General features: G+C 45.9%; 1 protein-coding gene and 1 pseudogene across 2 annotated transcripts in view; one reads left to right on the top strand and one right to left on the bottom strand.

Annotated features, from left to right (window-relative positions):
* Positions 1-5,261: 5,261 nt before the first annotated feature.
* Positions 5,262-5,400, bottom strand: LOC127672254 (uncharacterized; annotated as a pseudogene).
* A 9,579-nt stretch (positions 5,401-14,979) lies between these two features.
* Cbfb (core-binding factor subunit beta) overlaps positions 14,980-24,370 on the top strand; it is a 41,202-nt gene continuing 31,811 nt past the window's right edge. The window contains exons 1-3 of one of the 2 annotated variants that reach the window (XM_052166284.1): positions 14,980-15,336; positions 15,600-15,686; positions 23,363-23,479. In XM_052166284.1, coding sequence (XP_052022244.1) covers positions 15,259-15,336; positions 15,600-15,686; positions 23,363-23,479 — 282 coding nt within the window. In that variant the 5' untranslated portion in view covers positions 14,980-15,258. The remainder of the gene's footprint in view (positions 15,337-15,599; positions 15,687-23,362; positions 23,480-24,370) is intronic. The other variant, XM_052166285.1, reaches the window with a different exon arrangement.

Below are 24,370 nucleotides of genomic sequence, written 5' to 3'. Positions count from 1 at the left end.
GGATGCTAGAATGGATTGGCTGGAAGGTTATGGGACCACAGAGGAAACGACCCAACTTGGGTGGGGCCAGAGAGCCTGGAAGGGCTTTCAGAAGGAGCCTTTAAAAGGACGAGTAAGGAAAGGTAGAGAGACCAGACATGAGAGAGGAGGCAGCAGCAGGATCGGAGGCCTTGAGCCAGGTCTGTTTATTTCCAGCAGTGTAGCTCGGCAGGCATACCAGGCCCATAAGTCTGCAGGAAACACAGACCCTGCTCTGAAGCCCTGGGGACCACAACGGGGACATGTCCTAGGCATAGTTACTTTCCAGAATGATCTTGGAGGTTGCATAAATATGTAGAAGAACCGGAATAGGAGAGAGGTGCCCAAAAGAGATTGTGGTAGAGAATTGGACAGAGAGTTTATTCTTCGTAGACTGGAACTGGCAAAGGAACTCTGTCTGGCCAGACCAGCCTGGCAAACACGGCTCTGGCAGGCCCCGCCCTTCTGCCTTCTTCCCTCTGCCTTGCTAAACACTGTTAGATTACATTCCTAAAGCCAGGCCCCCAAGGTCTGGTCCTTTATTTAGTTAGTTCTTCCTTCTGAGGCCAATTACCAAGGTCCAGCTATCAAAGTATTGAAATCCAGCAATCAGAAGTCCCTTTGGGCTCACCTAATTAACACGCCCAATTAAAATTAAACACCTGGGCTGGAGAAATGGCTCAGCAGTTAAAAGCACTGACTGCTCTTCCAAAGGTCCTGAGTTCAAATCCCAGCAACTACATGGTGGTTCACAACCATCTGTAAAGAGATCTGATGCCCTCTTCTGGTGCATCTGAAGACAGCAACAGTGTACTTAGATATAATACTAAATAAATCTTAAAAAGAATTGTCTTTGTTTTAAAAAAACTAAATTAAATTAAACACCTCATTCTAACACGGGGGTTTCCTCTCTTGCCTTGGTAAACTACCACTTTCCTGTGGGCCACATCTGTCTCCTCTCTATCCAGACGCAGTCCATTGTCCTCTGGGACAAATAGCCCTGCCCCCCCTTGTTTCTGTCCCCTCTCCCCTCCCCCTGTATCTCCTGTCTTTGTATCTTATTCCCTGCCTTCTGTCCCTCTAGGGCAAATAAATCTCCTTTGTGCTGAGAACTTGGTCTTGGGGGTCTTGAGCCAAAACTGATCTCTTACAGCTAGTATGTTCACAAAACAGATGGCTAGAACTCGGGAACATCTGAGGGAAACAGAAGTTGAAGAAGGTTCTCAGATACACTATTTTCCTAAAGAGGTATAGGTAAGGGTAGGGCGTCAGCTCTGACCAACCCCAGCCCTCCATACAGGGTAACCCCTGAAGCATTCTGCCTTACTCTTAGCCAGCCTAGCCTAGAAACTCTTTTTTTTTGGGGGGGGGGTGGGTTTGTTTTTTTCGAGACAGGGTTTCTCTGTATAGCCCTGGCTGTTCTGGAGCTCACTCTGTAGACCAGGCTGATCTCGAACTCAGAAATCTGCCTTCCTCTGCCTCCCAGAGTGCTGGGATTACAGACATGCTCCACCACCTAGAAACTCTTATGATCTTCCCCTGGATTGGAGACCTCATCCGACATCCACTAGACACATAAAAAGCCCCAAGAGGGAGTTCGGCCAGAGCCATGTACTATCCCAGGGAAAGCTAACTGGGACTGGACTGGAATCTCTTACTACTAGCTTTGTGGTCAATGGGGCTTAAACCTGAGATTTGTTTAGAGAGCTATTAGGTGGGGGAGGGGGATTTATGGGTGGGTGAGTCTCTCTGAGCCCTGAAGAAAAAAAAAAAAAACCCGCCCGGTGGTAGTGGCGCTCGCCTGCAATCCCAGCGCTCTGGGAGGCAAAGGCGGGCGGATTTCTGAGTTAGAGGCCAGCCTGGTCTACAGAGTTAGCTCTATACAGAGAAACCCTGTCTTGGAAAAACAAACAAACAAACAAACAAACAAACAAACAAAAAACCCTAGAGCTGAGTATAGACAACTCTGTAGAGCAGGATTCCTTACAGTTCCTAAGCAGAATCTGGGAGCACTGCCTTCTTGTCTGGGCCCGACTTGGTTCCATCTTCAGGGAGGCCTCTTACCTCCCATAGCCTCTCCTCATCTGTACACTGGGAACAGTCCGAGCGGCGAAACAGGGCTCTGGCCTAAGCTGCCCCAGCTAGCTATTCTTACAGGGCGTTTTCGCTTCCAGCTCTTCAGGTCATAAGACCTGGTAGATAACCATGGTGGCGACCTCGCCAAGAAGCTACGGAGTATTACAGATCTTGTTCCTTTTGATGGGGAGGCTGAAGGTGGGAAAGAAGGGCTTTCAGGAAATTAGCACTAGTGGCAGGAAAATCTATCAACATGGCAGAAGTGCCAATGGTTGATTCATGGTGCCTTCACAGAGAGCAGCTCTGCTGGCCTGGGGGCAAAGGCTAGTGCTGCTTCCAGGGCCTCCCAAAGACGTCAGGCCCAGGTCTCCAAAACTCTGTGGCTGGGTCTTTCAAAACCATGGATTTGCCCCTCTCAAGTCATAGCAAACCACAGTGCTCAGAAAGGGATGGGGGTAGGCTCCTGGGTTTTAACATAGCTGTTACCTCTACTCTGGTTTTTAAAAGTTCTGTGTGTGTGTGTGTGTGTGTGTGTGTGTGAGTGTGTGTGTGTGTGTCTGTATCTGTGTGTGTGTATGTGTGTGTCTGTGTGTGTGTCTGTATCTGTGTGTCTGTGTGTGTGTCTGTGTCTGTCTGTCTGTGTGTGTGTCTGTATCTGTGTGTGTATGTGTGTGTGTCTGTGTGTGTGTCTGTGTGTGTATGTGTGTGTGTCTGTGTGTGTCTGTGTGTGTGTGTCTGTATGTGTCTGTCTATGTGTGTCTGTGTGTGTCTGAGTGTGTGTGTATGTGTGTGTCTGTATGTGTCTGTGTATGTGTGTCTGTGTGTGTCTGAGTGTGTGTCTGTGTCTCTGTGTGTGTGTGTGTGTGTGTGTGTATACAAGCACACACATGGAAATCTAAGTAGGATAGAAGAGGAGGGTGTTGGGATCCCCAGGAGCTAGAGTCACAGGTGATCATGAGTTGCTGCGTGATGTGAGAGCTGAGCACCAAACTTGGGTCCTCCAATAGAGTGGTATGTGCTCTTCACGAATGAGCCAGGTCTCCAGCCCAACTCCGCGATCTTCTCCAATCCTCTCAGACCGGAAAAATCCTGACCCGCTTGGATTTTATGTGACCAATACAACCCAAGCAGATCAGGAGGCGTGGTAACGCAACTGTACCAAAAACAACCACGTGTAGTGAGCGGGTCTAATGTGAGAAGCCAAGAGTCAGTCATTTCTTCTCACCAACCTCGGTAAGGGTGACAGAGGTGCTATTCCAGTACGTGCCTCAAGGGGGCGCTGTTCTCATTGTGTACATCCCGGGGCCCTGCAAATGTGAGGCTCTCCGTCTTTTGCCTCAACAGGGCTTCCAACACAAATACACACTCACGTCATGTTCAGTCTGCAGAAAACACTCTGATTAGGTAACCACCAATGATTATTGGTAACCACCTCACCCGGAGCACCCACACTGGTTAATCTCTGCGAGGAGGTTTTGAAGAGGGCAATGTAAGCAGCAGATCCTTCCAGAGCCGTGGCCTGGTTTTAACACTGTCTGCTGGTCTTAGCTTACCTTCACAGGAGGGAGGTCACTGGCACATCCTGCTCTTACAGGCAAATGTGAACTCCCCAGCTTTTCTCTGCTTGTCCCTGATGATCTCAGCTTTGTAAGATTTTCGCTATACCTTCTGTTATTGTCAGAGTTAAAAGGAACTTCTAAAAGTTCCCGGGGCTACAGAGATAGCTCAGGAAGCTGTCCTCCTCCTTGTTCTTCTTGCCGAGGACCAGGTTCAGTTCTCAGCCCGCCAGTTCCTGAGGATCTGACACTCCTCTGGTCCCCACAGGCACTGCACACAGGAGGTGCACAGTTATACAGGCGGACAAAATATCCATACATGTAAAATTATGTAAACCACAGTGGACTCAAATTCATCCCAAGTGCTGGGATGAGGGGCATGTACCACACCCTGCTACCACTTCTTTTGTTAAAAAAATTATTGGTTCTTTGTGAATTTCACATTATGCACCCCAATCCCACTCATCTCCCCCTTCCCTCATACCCCCAACCCGCTCCCTCCCCAGGAAAATAACCTTGTTGTGGAAGCCGTAGGGTGTCCCACCATGTCCCACAGGGTGCCCTTTTGTCCACACTTCTTTGCTTGCAAATATTCACTGTACTGATTCGTTGGTCTGGTACTAGGCCTCTGGCTTCTGCTACTCTATCAATACTGGACCTTCACTGGGTCTCTTCTCGGATATCCTATCGTTGTCTGTGTCATGGAGATCCTCTGGTTTTGGATCTGTAGGACTGGCCCTTTCATGAACTCTAGCAGTTCATCCATAGGGTAGATGTTGGGTTGGATCAAGTCAAAGACCAAGGCCTGAGAGATATCTGAGCAGGTTAGCTCTCCAGCTCTTCTGTTCTCCAGGGTCAGCTCTACCCTGCTGCCCAGGCAAGGTACAGGGCCTGCTCTCCCAAGTGCTGCAGCAGGTGAGGGGCAGGGAAGTTCATTTACACAGGGCCCGCTCTCCTGTCGGCCATAGGAGCGAGTGGTGGGGCCAGCTCTCTCACATTCGTATCCTTGGGCCTGGCACCTGCACCTCCAGCGATTTGTGGGGTCCCGCTTTCCCAAGTACTGCAGCTGGCTAGGAGTGGGGTCAGCTGTCCTGTTCTTATGCCCCCCACCGCCAGCTCTCCCACAATCTGCAGGTAAGGAGTGAGGCCTCAGACATCATCCTGACCTCAGGCAGCAGCCCAGGCCAGGGCCACAAGGGCAGCCACAGACTCAGATGTGGCTTTTGATGGCAGCACAGCCAGGACCCCACCACGGTCCTAGGTGGCATCACTGGCTACCCCCATAAGTCTGTTCTTCACCATCCTCGAGAGTCTCCAGTCCTGCCTCTCCTCATTGTGCCCACATCCTTCTGTTTCTTTCTCTTTCATTTCTCTACCACTTACTTGTTCCTCTTGGTGGCACCTGGGGTCAGAGGATCTAGGATCATCTCAGGAGTGGTCTCAGGAGTGCTATGCCCTGTTTGGGCATTACGGTGCCCAGCAGAGGTCATATCCGGCATGGTCTGCCCCACCAGGCCTGCATGCTTGAATTGGTGGTCATTTTGGGCTAGCTCCCTACCCAGGTCCCATGGAGTTAGTTTGGTGATCGTCTTGGGCTCACATTATTCAAGGAATGTTAGGCTATTAATCATTCAGATGTTCAGAATGATTCAAGTCAGAACACTGAGTGGGCACACCGCCTCCCTCATGTCTGCCACCTACTGATGCACATGTGACACACGGCCACATTTGCAACACCTCTAGGGACAGGATCACTATTTTTTTGTGTAAGCCAGTTTCGTGACTTGTTCTTTCAGTACTGGGGATTAAATATATCACCTCACGTGTACTATGAAAATGTGTTACCACTAAGCTGTATCGGCACCACTTTTTAAGTCTGCAAACAAAAGAGACCTTGTAGATAGAAGTACATATGCCTCTGTGGTTGATTTACATGTGAAGAAAATGACTTGTAAGTTCTGTAATCTTAAGCAAGTTAATAAAAACGCTCTGGTGTAGGGTTATTCTGTAATAAATTTACAAGGATTGGGCTGAGGATGTGGTTTGATTGGTAGAGAGAGTGCTTGCCTTGCATTACAGAAGGCCCGGGTTCAGACCCCTGCTCTGAGTAAGCTTAGGTGGAGTGAACACATCTTTAATCCCAGCTCTTGGGAGGTGGAGACAAAAGGCTCAGGATTTTATTTTATTTTATTTTATTTTTTGGTTTTTTAGATTTGTTTTTTTTCGAGACAGGGTTTCTCTGTGTATCCCTGGCTGTCCTGGAACTCACTCTGTAGACCAGGCTGGCCTCGAACTCAGAAATGCACCTGCCTCTGCCTCCCAGAGTGCTGGGATTACAGGCGTGCACCACCATCGCCCAGCTAGGATTAGGATTTTAAGGTCATCTAGGCTACTTATTGATTTCAAGATCAGCCTAGGATCCCTGGGTACATATGACCCCATCCCTGACACCCGCAAAGAGACAGACAGAGAGAGAGAGAGAGAGAGAGAGAGAGAGAGAGAGAGAGAGAGAGAAAGGAAGAAAGAAAGAAAGAAAGAAAAAAAGAAACTGAATTTCGTCAGCTTCTAGATTCTATGATCCTCTTAATCTCTCTGGGGTCTACCTGGCTATAGTGCCTTTTGAATGACTCAATTTTATGTTGAGTCTTAATCTCATGAGCTTCAAAGCAAGGCAGCAATCCCTTCCCTCGTTACCTTGAAGGCATTTGGGAATGCCTATGTTTCACCAGGTAGACTCGCAGTCTCACCTCATGCAAGACAACCTTTATTGTTCCCAAATGGCTATCTCTTCCAAAGCATTTATAAATTTAACTTAGATTTTTTTTGAGACAGTTTCATGGATCTCAGGCTGGGTTCAGACCCTCTACATCCTGAGTGTTGGGATTACAGGAATGTGTCGCCATGCCCAACCTCCAAGATAATCTTTAAATTAAAAAAAAACAAAAAACAAAAAACAAAAAATAAGACACAGGTATAGTGGTGCCTGCCTTTCATCCCAGCACTTGGGAGGCAGAGGCAGGAGGATCTCTGAGTTCAAAGCCAGTCTGGCCTATAGAGTGAGTTCCAGTACAATCAGGGCTACTCCAGGGCTGTCTCAAACATCAAATAAATTAAAACTACTACTACTACTACTACTAATAATAATAATAATAATAATAATAATAATAATAATAATAATAATATAATAATAATAAAAGAATTTTTACAGTACCAGTAATCAAACTCTCTATGTTCAGAAAATGTTCTGCTGCAGATTACATCCTTAACTCCATGATGAGGGTCTTGAAGTATATTTATGAGGTGGCTTCCCCTCAGCATCTTCTTGGAAAGAGTCTAATGTAGACCATAATTGGATGAAGTTTGAGAGATGGCACTAGACAGGTGGTTCTCAACCTTCCCAATGCTGTGACCCTTTAATACAGCTACTCGTGTTGTGATGACCCCTGACCATAAAATTATTTTTGTTGCTACTTCCTAACTGTACTTTGGTTACTGTCATGAGTCGTAATGTGAATATTTTCAGAGACAGAGTTTTGCCAAAGGGGTGGCAAACCACAGATTGAGACAAGCCGCACTCAATGAAGCTTTCTTGAGAATGAGTTCTTGTGAGCTCTGTAGGGAGTTGCTTGCATGATAGAATCAACACACAGAAGGCATACTGGGAGATCACCTGGGACTGAAGGGTACCGAGATGAAACTAGTGTAAGGTGGAACTAAAGCATCTTCTGAGGAAGAGGATGGATGTGTCTGGCTAATGAAGGGAAGAGAGGCTAACTGGACAAGGCACGAGCCAGATTAGAACAGACCAGGGCTCAGCTCCTTGGCTATGCACTCGAGAAAGACAACTGGCATCTGCTTTGTTAATCCTTCTTCTTTGTGTTCTGAGGAGGATGTCAGGCTGCTGAGGGAGGCTGTGGCTTGGTATTCTTTTCCATTTATAAGACAATATTACAGCATGGTGGGAACCATGCCTGCCTGGGTGTGGTTGGGAAACTTGGGAATGAATCCAAGAACAGGACAAAGTGTCGGGGGTGTCATCATCAGACACATAAAAGAGGAGGAGGCAGAAAAGGATGCATTTGGATTTCAGCGTCAATAAAGAGCCAGAAGTGAGTGTTAAATTATTCAACCTCCTTTATTGATCCATTGATCTCTAGTTGCAGGCCTTGGTTTATTCTTGGTTGGCATTTCCTGTGTCTGAGGACACAGGGGAGGGAATAGATTTTGAGACTTATTAAGAGACAGGAGGTAAAGGACAACATGGTGGCACACACCTGTCACGTAGTACTTGGGATGATAAAGCATGGGGAATCATGAGTTTGGGGATAGCCTGGGCTACTTTTTTGTTTGTAAGATTGCTAGTTTGTATGTTCTTGAGTCAGGGTCTCACTACTTAGCACTGGCTGGCCTGGTAGACCAGGCTGGCCTCCAACTCACAGAGATCTTCCTGCCTCTCCCTCCCAAGCATTGGCCATGCCTGTCCAGTCACAGTGGGTTCTTATCTGAAGGGGGCAGGACAAAGGAGAGGAGGAGGAGGTGTCATAGAGAAATTTAGCAATGTAATCTGTATCAGGAAATTTGCAGTGTTTATATCTTTGGTCCTCATAGATCTACTTCTGAAAACTGGTACTAAAAACACTCTACAGATATTTTAAGAAAATGTCTATGCATCAAAAGCTCCTTAGCAGCCTTATCTGTAATAACGAATAACAGGATATGATCCAAATGTCCAACAATAAGGGCTTGGAACAGTGGATCAAGTAGATGTCATTAAGAATATTAAGTGAGAGCCGGGCGGTGGTGGCGCACGCCTGTAATCCCAGCACTCTGGGAGGCAGAGGCAGGCGGATTTCTGAGTTCGAGGCCAGCCTGGTCTACAGAGTGAGTTCCAGGACAGCCAGAGCTATACAGAGAAACCCTGTCTCGAAAAAACCAAAAAAAAAAAAAAAAAGAATATTAAGTGAGATCATGGAAAAGTGCTCATACCATAGGTTTACGGTGATACCTGTCAAAATTGCACATCTACAACGTCAGAGCTATGTGTGTGGATGGGACAGGCCAAGTGTCAGAGCTCTGTAGAAAAGCGTGTTAATGGAAAATGGCTAGGGATGTGCCTTATTGGAGTGCTTGTCTAGCATTCACAAGGCCCCGTGTTCAGTCCCCAGCACTGCCAAAAATAAAAACAAAAAACAATAATCATGGGGGACCAGCAAGATGGCTCACTGGGTAAAAGGCGCTTGCCTCCTCCGAGCCTAGCGACCAGAGTTTGATCCCTGAGAGCCACGTGGTCGGAGAGACCCAATTCCCACAGGTTGTCGTCTGACCTCCAGGCATCTTCGTACCATAGCAAGCATGCTCCCCACTCGCCCAAAAATAAAGTGTAACCAAGAGGAAGAGGAGGAGGAGGAGGAAGAAGAGGAGCAGGAGGTGGTGGAGGAAGAGAAAGAGGAGGAGGACGAAGAGGAAGAGGAGGAAAAGGAGGAGGAAGAGGAGGAGGAGGAAGAGGAGGAGGAAGAGGAGGAGGAATAGGAGGAAGAGGAGCTGCTCAGTCACTCAGTGGGAGGCAGAGGCCCCTAAACTTATATTTAAAGCAGGATGAGCTTTCCCTGCAGAGAAGTGGGAGAAAGTCACGCCAGAGGCATGTGGGAAAGAAACATGAGCGGCCTAGCAGGGATTGCAGGGTGCCAGGGGAGAAAGGAGAGATGAGAGCTCAGCTCGGCTCGAAAGGAAGGGAAAGATTGCCTAGGGTCTGGAATGCCTGCCGCGCTGAAGGCCTTTGTCTTTCTGCCAGGAAAGGAAAAAAAAAAAAAAAAAAAAAAACACCAAAACCAGGAGACCTTGGGGGAGGGGTCTCAAGCAGAGCCTGGTGTGGTTCAAGTTCGCGGCAGCCGATATTCCCTAGCCTCCTGTCTAGTCTGTTTCCCATCATTTGCCAGAAGTTAGTGGGGGAGGGGGCAAAGCGTCAGTGCAGCTCCCTCAGATCGGCCAGGTTTCTTGACCCTAGTCAGGACCTCTTCCCACCATCCTCTCGGGCATCCTCTTGCCCCCTCCTCCCGCTCCGTCCTCTCGGGCACCCAGACAAACCCCCTCCACTGCCTCTGACAAAGAGGCTCATTTGGAGCCTGGGCAAGATTTGCAAACGTCAACCTTGTAATTACAAGGATGAAATCATCTGGTTCCTTTTAAGCAAAAGGGTTTATTGATCCCAACACTGAAGAAATGCTATTCTGGGTAAATTTGCTCCTCTTCCCTTCCCTATGGCTGGGCTGAGATGGTGCGTGAGGTGGGGAGGGATGACAGAAAAGCTGAGGGGGGGGAGGTCACCTCTGGGACAAAAGAGAAATTCTGGAGGGCCCTGGGGTGAATTTTATGGAATGTGAGTTCTACATCAGAAAGGAAAAAAAAAGTTAGAGGCCCAGGAAACTGCCTCGCTCAGGCAGAGGACACATTTGTCCTGGATATTGGCCCGACTCCTTCTAAAACCCAGAAGCTGAGAGGAGCCAGGCCTTTGGGCATGGTGCCAGCTACCAATTTCTCTTCCTTCCCCTCAAGTCTCCTTTGTGGCTCAGATCCCGTTTCAGCTTCAAGATGGTACGGTATTTCCCCAGGAACTGAAGGGAAGCTGTTTCCTAAGGAACGAAGACGACTCAAGGCTCAGAGGCCTGGGAAGTCAGATGTGGGTAGCTCTGATACCAGACCCAGATAAAGCCATCCTTCCCGCTGGCCTTGGCGAGGCAAACCTGCTAGAGCTTGACTTCCCAAGACAGAATAGGACAAACGGCTGGGCTCAGAATCAGGGATGAGTAACCCTGAAACTCGAGCATTGCACCCTCCTACAAAGGCCTATGATAGGATTCCTTATTCAACATTCAAGAGCCCCCAGGACATGGTGGGAACTCCAGCAGGAGAGATCCAACATCAGCTTTGTGTGAGTTTACAACTCAGTAAGCGATACAGGCAGGACTTTTGGCATCTCCACCAGCAGGAAAGGATGGTTAAATTAATTTTGAAATTGGAGGTTTAGCTTAGTGGTAGAGTGCTTGCCTAGCAAGTACAAGATTCTGTGTGTGTGTGTGTGTGTGTGTGTGTGTTGTGTGTCACACACAATACTCCTACATATATGGTGGCTCAATCCTAGGCACTTGGGAGGCTGAAGCAAAAGGCTTGAAAATTTAGGGACAGCCTGGACAACACAGAGAAACTGTCTCCAAACACAACTCACACCATCGTGGGCTCACTCAGTCCCTCTGAGCCTCAACATCCTCATCTGGTGAATGGACCCAATAATGTCGGACTCACAGGGCCGTGTGAAGTAAGTGGAAATGATATATAGTCAGTGCTTGTAACCCAGCGCGTCAGGGTCTTATAATTTTCCTTATTTGCCTTCTCACTCTCTAATTTCCGCACCTGCCTGGCGGGCACAGAAGACCTGACATAAAAAAAAAAAACAACCGCTTGCGTGAATGAACTGAGGTGAGGGCGTTAAAACACTCAGGCCAGAGTTTCATCATTGGGCTAGACAATGAAAGCGTCTCAACTCTGGCTGGGATTATTGAGTCCTTTTCTTTGTGTGCACGTTGTGTGCAGAGGTATACACGCATGCGTGCGTACGTGCATGCATGTGTGTGTGTTGTGTGTGTGCATGTGTGTGTGTATGTTGTGTGTGTGTTGTGTGTGTGCATGTGTGTGTGTATGTTGTGTGTGTGTTGTGTGTGTGTGTGTGTGTTGGTGGGCCAGAGGTTGGCACTGATGTCTTCTTTAGTTGCTCCCTACCTTATTTTTTGCATCTTTCATTGAACCTAGGACTTATCTATTTTTGGGGGGGGGGGTGGATTTGGTTTTTTTTTGAGACGGGGTTTCTCTGTGTAGCCCAGGCTGGCCTCAAACTCAGAAATGCGCCTGCCTCTGCCTCCCAGAGTGCTGGGATTACAGGTGTGCACCACCACCGCCCAGCGAACTTATCAAATTAAGTATTCTGGCTGGCCAGCAAGTCCCAGGGATTCTCCTGTCTCTGCCTCCCCAGTGTTAAGCTCGAACCACCAGACCTCATTTAAAAAAAAAAAAAAAGAGGTGGGATCTAGGGATCTGGCGAGTCTTCATACTTAGGTATTAAGCACTCTGCTGACTGAGCCGTCTCCCCAGGATTTCTAGCGTATCTTTTCTGTTCACCTACTGGAGACCAGACTTCGGGGGGTGGGGGTGGGGGTAGGGAGGGTCCCAGGAAGTGACTACCCAGACAGAAAAGTAGGGCAATGCTCAGGGGAGTCCCTAGTTGGGTGCTTAGGACAGAAAGCTTCCGGGTAGCAGAGCTCCAGAGGCGGTGTGAGTGTCTGGGACAAGTGACAGGGAGGGTATTTCTAAGCAGTCCAAAGACACATCCTCAGACCTTCTAGAACTGGATCTGAGTAAACTTCCCAGGGCAGAGTCTGAATCAATCTGTATTCAATCAGATTGCTACCAGAGCTGTTAGGGGTGCAGGCCCAAAGGTATCTCATTCGGATGAAAAATTCCTTTATAAATCTCATTTTTAAAATAAGAACCCCCCCTAAAAAATACCCCCAAAACAAAACAAAACAAAGAGCAGAAGAGGCATACAGAGGTCGGCTGAGGAGAGGCCCTACAGCCAAAGGCGTGTTTCCCAGGCGTCGTTTCCCCGGCCAGGCCATGGTGAGTGTGGGTTACTCTGTGGCCTCGGGTTGCCAAAGGCTGTGCTCACTGTCAGTTTGCTGGGCAGATTTTGCCATTTATTTCCCTAAGGATGCTGCTCTCACCCCGTTCAGCTGTCAGAATACTCTAGCTTGCTCTGTGTTTCCCTGAACTAACGCCTGTCTCTCTCCAGATCCCTTGTCCTGGAGATAACTATAATGATCGATTTTTCTTTTTCTCTTTTTTGTTGTTTGAGTTGTTGTTGTTGTTGGACAGGCTTCTAGTATAGCAGCTCAAGCTGGTCTGACAGGTGACGGTCTCTTGCCTCGGTCTCCGAGTACCAGTCTAGCATTACAGGACTGGGCCGTCCTTCCCAGCTTCAATGTTTATTTCCAATATAAGAAACATTTACCACCCAGAAAGTAACAAATAAATATATAAACGGAAATTGTATCTTTTGCCAGCCATAGCTGGTTCGTATTGTTCCGTGGGCCCATAACACGTTTTCATTCACTCCCTCTTTGGGGGGAAATGGCTTTTCTCTCTCGATTTATCAAACTGTCTCTGACGCTGCCTATCACAGGCCTTCAGTCCCTGATGAATGGCGGCATAATGTAAACTGATAGATTATATCAGTGCGCCTGTCTGGACGTTTTACAGCAGGGAGGTCATGTGAACCGAGGACGAGCCATCGAAGTCCCTTCCTTCCCCGTGATTTTCAAGAAGCTGAAGATCGGCTGATGCTATCGCTTGCCAGGAAACAGACTGGGCGCCTGAGAGAGCCTCTGAGGGTTAGGCGTGGAGGGAAAGGAGAATCAGAAGCGCCTTCTTACTGTCTGGGAGGTGCTCACTTGTACCTGTCTGTGGTCTGTTTACTTGAAATAGGTGGCCTCCTTCAGTTTTAAGTTTGTTGGAATAGGGTTTCTGTCCCTTGCAATTGAAAGGGGCCTGAGCAGGGCTGGCGGGAGAGTGGAGCAGCTGCGCGGGAGCCTGATGACCTGAGTTCAATCCCTGGAATCCAGGCGGCAAGAAACAACTGACCCCGCAAAGTCATCCTCTGAACTCTACATAGAAGCCGCGGCACGTGTGCCCGCATACAAACATTATACCCGTGTGTGTGTGTGTGTGTGTGTGTGTGTGCACAGGCACACATATACATAAACATTAAAAAAAATTAAATAGATGAAGCCGGACAGTGCTGGTGCACACCTTTAGTCTCAACACTTGGGAGGCAGAGGCAGGTGGGTCTCTGAGTTCGAGGCCAGCCTGGTCTACAGAGTGAGTTCCAGGACAGCTAGAGCTAAACAAAGAAACCCTGTCTCAAAAAACCAAAAATAATAAGTGAGTGAATGAATGAATGAATAATAAGTGTAAACATTGTAAAATAGCTGAAGATCCATCAGCAGTAGTTGTCAGCGTCTATTCATACACCAGAATCTGTTCTACAGGCTTGGGGTGGGATGGGAGGTACCTGCCCAAAGAAGGAGCTAATTCCATATCTGCTAATGGAAGGATTGTGTCTTTTAAAACCATCACCCTAAGGATCTCCTTCCTCCTTTTTGCTTTTCATTTTTGGCACAGGTCCTGTGCTCGGGAAATCTTCCCGTGGTCAATGTCACCGGCACTGTAAGTACATGGCGCTTACAAATTTCACTGCTTAAAAACCCTTCACCTAGTAGGGCAGTGGTGGCGCACGCCTGTAATCCCAGCACTCTGGGAGGCAGAGGCAGGCGGATTTCAGAGTTTGAGGCCAGCCTGGTCTACAGAGTGAGTTCCAGGACAGCCAGGGCTATACAGAGAAACCCTGTCTCGAAAAAAAAAAAAATCAGGATTTATTGAGGGTCAGCTTTAGATCAAACTCTGTTGCAAACCCAGAGTCTGCTCTGGCAAGTTCTCTAGAACTTGCAGATCTTGTTGTTGTTTTTTCTTTCTTTCCGTATTTGATTGCACATTTGGGTAAAAATATGGACTGGCAAGGGGTTACATATAATTAAGATAGTTTTCCTTTAAATGATGTGCTAGATCTACATAAACACTCTCCCACTAACGCTATGAACTTATGAGTGTGCATTTTGGAAATTACTAATCTGAGTCTTATTGGTCCGGTACTTGTCTAAACCTTGTCTGCAGACGGAGCTACGCGGAATCCTAGCCGGCCAACCTAGTTCCAGTAGCCACCACCTTTCTTCCACCATGATTTGGTTAGATGCCTACTTCCACCTTTCTCTGTACAGTCCACATCCCTCCCTATCGGTGTGGAGTGTGCAAAGCCCTCAAGGATTTCCTTGAATTCAAGTGGCCCATTTGGGGTTACTCTGCGTGGCTGGTTGGGGGAGCCAAGAAGTTCCAGATCGCCCACAAAGGGCAGAAAAAAAGGTCTTGGGGGGGGCGCTCCTAGTTGCAAGGGAGGGGCGGATCCTTTCTGGGCGGTTGTTCGCAGAGAAGCCCGAGGACAGGCCAGGGGAAGGAGATTGGGCTGCGGAAGGAGCTGGGTTTCACTGCAACCCGGCGGCCCCGCAAGCTGGTGGGTGGCGCATGCGCGGCGCGGGTCGTGGAGTTGTGAATGGTGCGTCTTGTTTGCTAGAGTTTGAGGCGGGCGGGCGCGCGAGGAGGAGGAGGAGGGGTGGGGCCGGCGCGGCTCGGCACGGGGCGGGGGGTGGGAGGCGGGAGAGCGAGAGGGGCGGCGAGAGGAAGTGGCGGCCGCAGCCGGGGGAGGCTAGCGCTGTGTCTGCGCGGGCGGGAGGCAACGGCTGAGGCAGGCGGTGGTAGCGTGGGTTGGGCTCAAGCAGACGGCCGCACCTCAGACTCCCTGGAGCGGGAGCCCAGGCGGGCGGGCTCCTGAAACAAAGAGAAGCGGGAGTCCGGACGCCGCGGGTGGGCGGTCAGCCGGTCAGCGCTAGAGCCCGCCAGCGGGTGCCCGCGCTAGCCTGGAGCGCGGCCGGCGCGGCCTGAGGGCGGGAAGATGCCGCGCGTCGTACCGGACCAGAGGAGCAAGTTCGAGAACGAGGAGTTCTTCAGGAAGCTGAGCCGCGAGTGTGAGGTGAGGCCGGTTGGGAGGCGCGGAGGCCTCGGCGCGCCCCGAGTGGGCCCGGGAGGAGAAAAGTTTGAGTGGCTCGGTTCCCGGGAAGCCCGAGGCGGCGCGCCGGCCGAGGGGTAATCTCGCCCCGGCAGCAGTCCGCCCACAGACTCTGCTTGCCCTTATCGGAGCCGCGGGGAGCGGGCGGGCCGGCGGGAGGGCGGGCAGGCGGGCGGGCGCCGCCGCGGATTTGACTCCTGATTTCGGGCCGTCGCTCTGCCTTGCAGATTAAGTACACGGGCTTCAGGGACCGGCCCCACGAGGAGCGCCAGACACGCTTCCAGAACGCCTGCCGCGACGGCCGCTCGGAGATCGTAAGTCGCCGGCCCCGGGGCGCGGGGAGGCCGCGGGAGACCCAGGCGCGCGCCAGTCACTTGTTGCGCGCGGCCCGGGCGTGTTCCGGACGGCGCCGGGGACGCCGCGCGGCTCCCGGAACTGAGCGGGCGCAGGCTCACTTCCTAGTCCGGATTCGAAAGGCAGGAGGCGGATGCTGGCGGGGCGGACTCGCGTTCTCCGCTGCGGTGGCTCGGGTGATGGTTTGCGTTTCCCAGTGCCGGCTCTGCTCTCCGAGCGGAGCTCAAGCCCGAGCCCGGCAGAGGTGGTCGTCTAGGCTGTGATCTCCATCAGACATCGGGGTGCTTGTGGGAAGGATCCAGCCCTTGGTGAAAAAAAGAATCATTTGTGGGATCAGCTTGTTTCTGAGAAGCGAGATTGATAAATCTATATGAGAAGCTATCTCCCAATACAGCCGAGAGTTAATCTACTCCACTTATCTGTCGTCCTAATAGCAGAGGGAGGGGGGAAAGGCCCCGATGGATGAACCATTTTCTTTTCTTAAAATGTTACGAATCTGAAGGAAATCTTTATTTTCCTTTTTTCCAACCTAACCACGGCTTAGTATTGGAGCTGCTAAAGAATTGCCTGATGCTAAGAAATCAAACCCATAGTTGATCTAGAGGTTCCTATTTTATATTTGAAGACAGCTACGTTCACATCAACTCCTGGGTTGAAAAATATCGAAGTGATCTAGTTCCTCTCTTGCTTCTTCGTTATCCTCCCTAGAGGTGTTGGTTAGGAAGCAACAAAGAGAAGAAACTGAAGGAAAGAGATTTTTTTGGTTATGTGGGTTTGTTTGTTTGTTTAAACTGAAACACTGTATCAAAATCCTAATATTTGCTCAAGTGACAGGCCCATTGCCTTAGGCCAAACTTGAAGTAAAGGTACAAGTTGAATACAGGTTAACAATATAAGGCTATTGGTGAATGTATTCGGTCCCCCAGTCATCTTTTTTTTAATTGAGATGCAGTTCATATAACAATGAACTCAACTTTCTGTCACTGAAACCAGATTTATTTTTAAAGGTTATTTAATATTTAAAATGAAGGCTGTTGCAGTTGAGTTGCTAGTGAGGTAACACTAACTATAGCAAGAGCTATTGAATATTTGATCATTAAGGTGTTTTACAAAAGAGGCCTACCACTTTCAACCCATACCTGGTTTCTTGAGGAGTTGTGATAGCTACAGGATTCAAAAAAACGTAAATGCTTTTTAGTTTGGGCCCTGAGCGGTAGTAGAACATCCGTCAGTGATGATGCCATCCTTGGCCTGCATTTCAGTAGCAAAAGGTAGATGGTGTGCTCAGTAAAGGATTTCCTGGATGTGACTAATGTTAAGTATAAAATAGAAGATAAAAATAAAATAACTTGCCGTACGTTAAAGCGAGTTGATTTTCTCTCTTAAATGCAGTGATGCATAGCTAGTAGGATTTGTTTATTTGTCCTGTCAGTTTGATGTCAATTACAGCCTGGGCATATGATGATGCACACAGTGTGTCTGAACAGCTGTATTTTAATGTTGTGACGCAGCAGTGTTATAGCTTGCTATATTTGTCATACATTTCTGTTTAGAATGCATTAGATATTCGAGGGTCTCTTCCAAATATGTGACCCTACAAATTGTATTCTTCCCGTTTTTCTTAGAGAAAAGGTTATAGGTAACCCAGGTTGGCAGTATATAACCTTGGATGAATTTATAGTCCTCCTGCTCCAATCTAACAAGTCCTGGAACTATAGGTGTTTGCCATGCCTGGTACAACTGAGAAGCATGCCTAGCTTCTTAATTTAATAAGCTTTGTTTATTTTTCTGAGAATTTTATATAAAGAAAGATGGATTGAGCTGGGCTTAATGGCAAATGCCTTTAATCCCAGCTCTCAGGACACAGAGGCAGACTGATCGCTTTGCGTCTGAGGCCAGCTGGTCTGCATAGTGAGATCCAGGGTATTTAGAACTACAAAACAGACCCTGGAGAGAGGAGGGAGTAGGGGAGGGAGGGAGGGAGGGAAGGGGATTAAATCTGTAAGATCTGCATTTATGATATTATATCTTTTTATTTTGTTTTTTACATTTTATCTATTTGTTATTTGGGTGTGCACGAGTATGTGCACGTGTGCCAGGGCATACATGGTGGTTGGACAGCAGTTTCCTCCTGCCATGTGGATCCCAGGGATTAAAGTTGTCAGTCTTAGCAGCAACCATCTTCACTCATTGAGCCATCTCACCAAGCCTTGTCCCCCTTTTTCTTATTTTCCTTTTTCCAAGCTGGCTTGGGAAATAGTTTCTTCATTTTATTTTTTATTTCTCGAAAACACGACTTTATAGCTCAGGCTAGCCTGGTTTGCACAGCTGTCCTCCTGTCTCAGTCTCCAGTGTGCTGAGGTTACAGGTGTGAGCCTCCGTGCCTAGTTACAGGTCTAATTTTGTTGAGTAATTTATTTTTTCATTCCATACTGAGTCTTTTTGAGATTATGATACTATTACATTTCTCCCTCTCCTGTTCTTCCTCCAGGAGGGCTTTCCCATTTGCCCTTTACTCTTCTTCAAATTCACTCTCCTTTGTCCTTGTGTTCTGATGTGTACATACATATGTTTCCACATATAACCTGGTGAGTCTGTACACTTGCTTTTATGTATGTTTTCAAGACTTGCCATGTGGCACAGGACTGCCAGTTGGTGTGTTCCTCCCAAGGGAGGCCACTTCTCCCACTCCCGCTTCCCTGGGTTGCCTTGCCTCTGTGTGTAGGGTTGGGTCCTTGTGGGCTTGTCCCCAGCCTCATTGGCATGTCCAGTGTCATCCTTGTTCAGTTCTGGTTGGGCAGTCATCTTGGTGAGACTTTATGAGTATAGCTTCTGACATTACTAGGAAACACGGTCTCATCATAATCATTCTCTTCCTCTGTGTTCCCTGTGCCTTAGGTGCAGGAGGAGTGTTTTATAAATGTATCCATTGGGACTGGCTCCACAAGTATTTTATTTTTTAATTTGTTCTTTTTAAACACATTTTGATTTAGTGGAGGGGGCACAAAGTCATGGTGAACGGGTGGAGGTCAGAGGATAACTTAAGAAATTGATTCTATCACCATGTGGGTCCTAGGGTTTGGCTTTATGTTTTCAGGGTTGGCTATAAGAACCTTTACCTTGGGGAGGGGGGAGCCAGGAAAGGGGAAAGCATTTGGAATGTAAATAAAGAATATAGGAAAAAAAAGAACCTTTACCTTAATCATTGGCCCTTTGCTGAGTAATTAGTTGTTGCCTGTTCTCCCAAGCACCCCAGTGCTAAGAATTGAACCCTATGGTCTTGAGCTTGCTAGACAATATTATGTAACTGAGCTGTATCCCTGACCCTTTTGAAAAGAAATTGTATTTTAAACTTTGAGAGAGGGTCTTAATTAAGTTGATTTGAACTTCTGATCTTTCCCCATTGAGGCAGGGTTTCTCTGTAGTCCTGGCTATCCTGGAACTAGCTCCTTAGACCAGGCTGGCTTCAAAGTCACAGAGATCTTCCTGCCTCTGCCTTCCAGTAGGTCACCGCCATGCAACTCTTTGCGCCTTCTGACTAGCTAGGATTTAGTTACCTATATTTATTTTGATGGATTTAGGAACAGGGGCAGTAGACAAGTTCTCAAGTAGCCCAGGCTGGCCTCAAATTCAGCATGTAGCTGAGGATGGCCTTGAACTGATTCTTTTTCCTCACATTTAAATATAGGATCCTCTGGGCTAGGGCTGCTATAGCCAGTAGTTGAGGTTATCCTAGCCCTTCTCCAAAAAAAAAAAAAAAAAAAAACTTATGGAGGACTCTTAGGTCTCAGAAGTAGAGACCATATATATTCTGAATATCTTCTGAGTATAAATCATAGGGTTTTTTTTGTTTTTTTTTTTTTTTTTATTTTGCATCAAAGATACCTGAATATCTGAGGTTTGAATTTAGAGGTTATATAATTTAATGCCTGAAATTTATGTCTTCTGAACTAGCTATCCTGGAACTCACTTTGTAGACCAGGCAGGCCTTGAACTCAGAGATCGCTTGCCTCTGCCTCCTGAGTGCTGGGATTGAAGCCATGTGCTAGCACGGTCTAGTCATCAATTCTTAGAGTAAACATGTTGGAAATGTCTTTAAGACTAATAATACAACAAGAAATAATTAAGAGGGAAAAGATGACTTGTCAGTTAAAATTCTACTATGAGAAAAGTAAGAGTGTGTGTGCGTGTTAAAAAAGATTTATTTATTGTTATTTATATGAGTACACTATAGCTGTCTTCAGACACACACGAGAAGAGTGCATAGGATCCCATTACAGATGGTTGTGAGCCACCATGTGATTGCTGGGACCTCTGGAAGAGCAGTTAGTGCTCTTAACTGCTGAGCCATCTCTCCAGCCCCCTCACCCCCCCCCCTTTGTTTAAAAAACTTTTTCACTAATATATACTTTTAATCCTGAAATTTGAATGGTTAGAAGTATGGGGGTTCTAAAACAAAGTGTGCCATTTTTCTGTTTTCAGAGTTCCCAGTTCTTTTATATGTGTAATTATTCCTAAAAAGATCCTGTCTCGCTGGGTGGTAGTGGCGCACGCCTTTAGTCCCAGCACTTGGGAGGCAGAGGCAGGCAGATTTCTGAGTTCCAGGACAGCCTGGTCTACAAAGTGAGTGCCAGGACAGCCAGGGCTACACAGAGAAACCCTGTCTTGAAAAAAACCAAAAAACCAAAAAAAAAAAAAAAAAAAAAGAAGAAGAAGAAAGGAAGGGAAGAAAGAAAGAAGAAAAAAAGATGGGGTTGCAGTATTTGCTTATCAGTTTTGCCACTTTTCTTTCTCATGAGAGGAATCTTTAAATAGTAGGCATGAAGTTAGGGAAACAGAAACTTTTTTTTTTAATTATTTATTATTTACTTATTTATTTTATGTATATGGATACACTGTAGCTGTCTCCCGACACACCAGAAGAGGACAACAGATCTCATTACAGATGGTTGTGAGCCACCATGTGGTTGCTGGGAATTGAACTCAGGACCTTGGGAAGAGCAGTCAGTGCTCTTAACCGCTGAGCCATCTCACCAGCCCCAGAAACTTTTTTTAATATTAAATTTATTGTACACATGTACAAGAGGCAGGCACACATGCATGTGGGCACTCTCACATGAATGCTGTAGTAGTGGAAATCAGAGGACACTTTACCTGGAATCAGTTTTCTTTCCACCATGTGGATACAGAAGGTGAAAGTCAGTTGCTTTGCACCTTTATCCCCTGAACCATCTTTCAGGCCCCTTATTTGTGTTTTGAGATAAGATCTTTTGTAACACAGGCTAACCTTGGAACTTCTGTTTGTCCTGTCTCTGCATCTTGAGTGCTGTAATTACAGGTGTGAGTGACACCTACTTAGGAACAGTCTGAGGTTGCTGTTCAAACAGGATGTGAGGTAAGTGAGGTAACAGGATTTGTAGTGTCTTGGTGCAGAGCTGATTTGGAGCACTAGAGGTTGAGGAATTAGCCTCTTAACAACTATCAAAAAACATGTTTCACATGCTGAATTTAACCTGATTTCTTTCTGCTCTGAAAATGTCTTTTTCTAAGGCTAAGAAACTTAGCTCTCAGTAATTTCTCTTTGGTTGTGTGTGTAGGCTTTGTGCCTGTAAGCCTATCGTCTTAGTACTGGAGAAACTGAGTGAAAAAGATTACTTAGGCCCTGGGGTTTGAAGAAAGCCTGGGCAGAATAGCCAGATAGGTCTCCAAAGACAAAGCTTAGTTTCCATGTCAGCTCATGCTGGCAATCACAGGACCTGGGTACAGGAAGACTGCCTTGAATTTGAACAGCCTGGCTTCATACTGAGTTAAGGATATTCTGTTGGGGAGGGATTATTTCTCTGATATTATCCAGCATACATTTAGGGTACACACATTGGTACTTTTTTAAGCTTAATAAACAAGGGAACTGAAGTATGCCTTAAGTCATATAGCCTAGTCAGATTTCTTTCTACAATCATGGTTTTCATTTTGGGGGGAGGATGGAGTTAGACAGGGTTTCATATAGCCAAGGCTGGTTTTAAACTTAAGATTTAGCCAAGGATGAACTTGAATTTATGAATGCTTTTCATTTGAGCTTGTATCGGTGGGGCTTTTAATGGGTAAAACGTACCCAGTTGAGAGATTGAGTGGTTAAGCTGATGAAATGTACTTACAGTACTAGTAATTGAAATAGGTGTAGAGGAAACAGGATTAATTCAAGGCCAGTTTGGGCTGCATAGTGAAGCTCCCTTCTCTGAAGTTGTTAATCCTGGGGGTGGAGAGAACTAATGGATAAATGTATCATCTACTGACTTTGAGCAAATCCCCTGATTATAAGCCCCTTGCTTTCAAATGAAGATTATGTTTCAAAGGAATTGATGCTTCGAAGTTTAATAACCAAATAAAACTGCTTCCAGCAAAGAGGAGTTTATACCTAGATGACTTTGCAACTTTTTTATGTATATAGGCATTTTGCCTTCAGATATGTGCATTTCATGCTCACAGAGGCCAGAAAAGGGCATTGGACCCCCTTAGAACTGGAGTTATAAATAATTGGGAACCTCCACAAGAATGTTTAGAAAGAATTGAACTAAGGTCCTCTGGAAAAGTAGACAATGTTCTTAAGAACCATTTCTGAGCCATTTCTTCAGCCCCTGAAATGTATTGGGTTTGTTTTTTTGGTGGTTGTTGTTTGTTTGTTTTCTCAAGATGTCTCAAATGTAACTCTGGCTGTCTTGGAACTCACAGTATAGACCAGGTTGGCCTCAAAATCAGAGAAATCTGCCCGCTTCTGCTTCCCAAGTGCAGGGATTAAAGGCATGTGTCACTATGCAAAGCTGAAAATGTATACTTTTTTTCTTTTGAAATACAGCTTTTACTTATTTCTTTGTAAATCTCTAGGAAAGAGGAATAATGGTGTTTATGGTTTTGTTTGTGGGGAAGTTAAAGTTAAGTTGCTCAGAGACTATATAATATGACATTTTGACACTTTTAGAGATGGTTTTAGATTGTTCTTTGTTTTGAGCTCTACCATCTTACTTTTTTTTTTTCCAGACAGGCTCTCATTTTGTAGCCCTAGCTGTCCTGGAACTCACTATAAACTAGGCTGACCTTGAATTTATAGCAAGCCACCTGCCTCTGTCTCCAGAGTGCTGCTAGAGTCAAAGATATCACACCTACAATTTTTTATCATGGGCTTTGGAGATTATGTTTTTAAAATGTATTTAAATACTGTATTTTTTTAAACATGCCACACAAAACTCAAGAAAAAAATCTCATATATACAACTTTATGCTTTAAATTCAAAACCGTGAGTGATTTTCACATTTGAAAATAAAGTTTAAATGCAAGGGTAGAGATTCTGGTTAGACACAAGCAATTTGAGTTCCTAACGTCATCAAAAAAATGACCCGAAATAAAGTATTGATTCCATGTCTGATTTTATATTTAAGCAGCCAATGGCAAATGTCCTTAAAGTGGAATCAGATGTTTGTAACTTAATACTTAAGAAAAATGATGAGTGCATGTTTTTTACTTTTAAGTATTCTTGGTGCTGCCTGGCTTAAGACATAAACTGATGTAAAAATAAATGACTGCCTGCATAATTTATGTAATGTCCTGCTTCTGATCCTGTTTGTATTGATTTTTCTAAAAGGCTTTTGTGGCTACAGGAACCAATCTGTCTCTCCAGTTTTTTCCGGCCAGCTGGCAGGGAGAACAGCGACAAACACCTAGCCGGGAATATGTTGACTTAGAAAGAGAAGCAGGCAAGGTAAGAAACATCTTTTTGCAATTTCAGATATTGTTGATTGTTTTATTATTGTCTGATTACTTGCATTTTAATACAATTATTAGTCTGACTACCCAGATGTATGATCAGATTTGTTTTCATGTTAAAAGAATGTAAAATGGTTTTAATAACTTATAACATTTGATTCCTATTTCATATGTAATAATTATCATGGGAAGTTCTTATAGAAAGGTAATATCCTCCATTTAATACTCAAGTTTTTCATTTCTTTAAAAGTTAAAAAAATTTTTGTGTCTACTAAAATGTTACTATAGTCCTGTGAAATTTGGCGGTGGGGGAATGATGGGACCAGACACAATTATGTTTAAAAGTTGTTTTCTTTTTCTTAAAGGTTCTGTATTTAGAAATAAATTATATAGGTAACTATTTTGTTAATATAGCAAATTTGATTTTTAAAAAATAAGAAAACTCTTGAAAATATTATTTTCTATTTAAGAAAAGTTTCTGGGAACTTAAATATGCCTTACAATTTTTATGTTAGAAGTAGAATTTATAAAAAATATGGGTCGGGGGCTGGAGAGACAGCTCAGTGGTTAAGAGCACTGACTGCTCAGGACTTTTTCCAAAGGTCCTGAGTTCAAACCCCAGCAACCACATGGTGGCTCACAACCATCTGTAATGAGATCTGATGCCCCCTTCTGGTGTGTCTGAAGACAGCTACAGTGTACTTACATATAACAATAAATAAACCTTTAAAAAAAAATATGGGTGGGAATACTTATACTGATGGCTATTAAAAATTTCTATATTACTTGATAAAAATTTTAGATTGGTTGATCTTTGATCAAGGAGTCAGATATAAATATATATCATTAAATCTATGAAACTTTAAAGAATAAAACATTTTTTAAA

The sequence above is a fragment of the Apodemus sylvaticus genome, chromosome 21, assembly GCF_947179515.1.
Source record: "Apodemus sylvaticus chromosome 21, mApoSyl1.1, whole genome shotgun sequence".
Classification (NCBI taxonomy): Eukaryota; Metazoa; Chordata; class Mammalia; order Rodentia; family Muridae; genus Apodemus; species Apodemus sylvaticus.
This window is presented reverse-complemented; position numbering and strand designations above follow the sequence as displayed.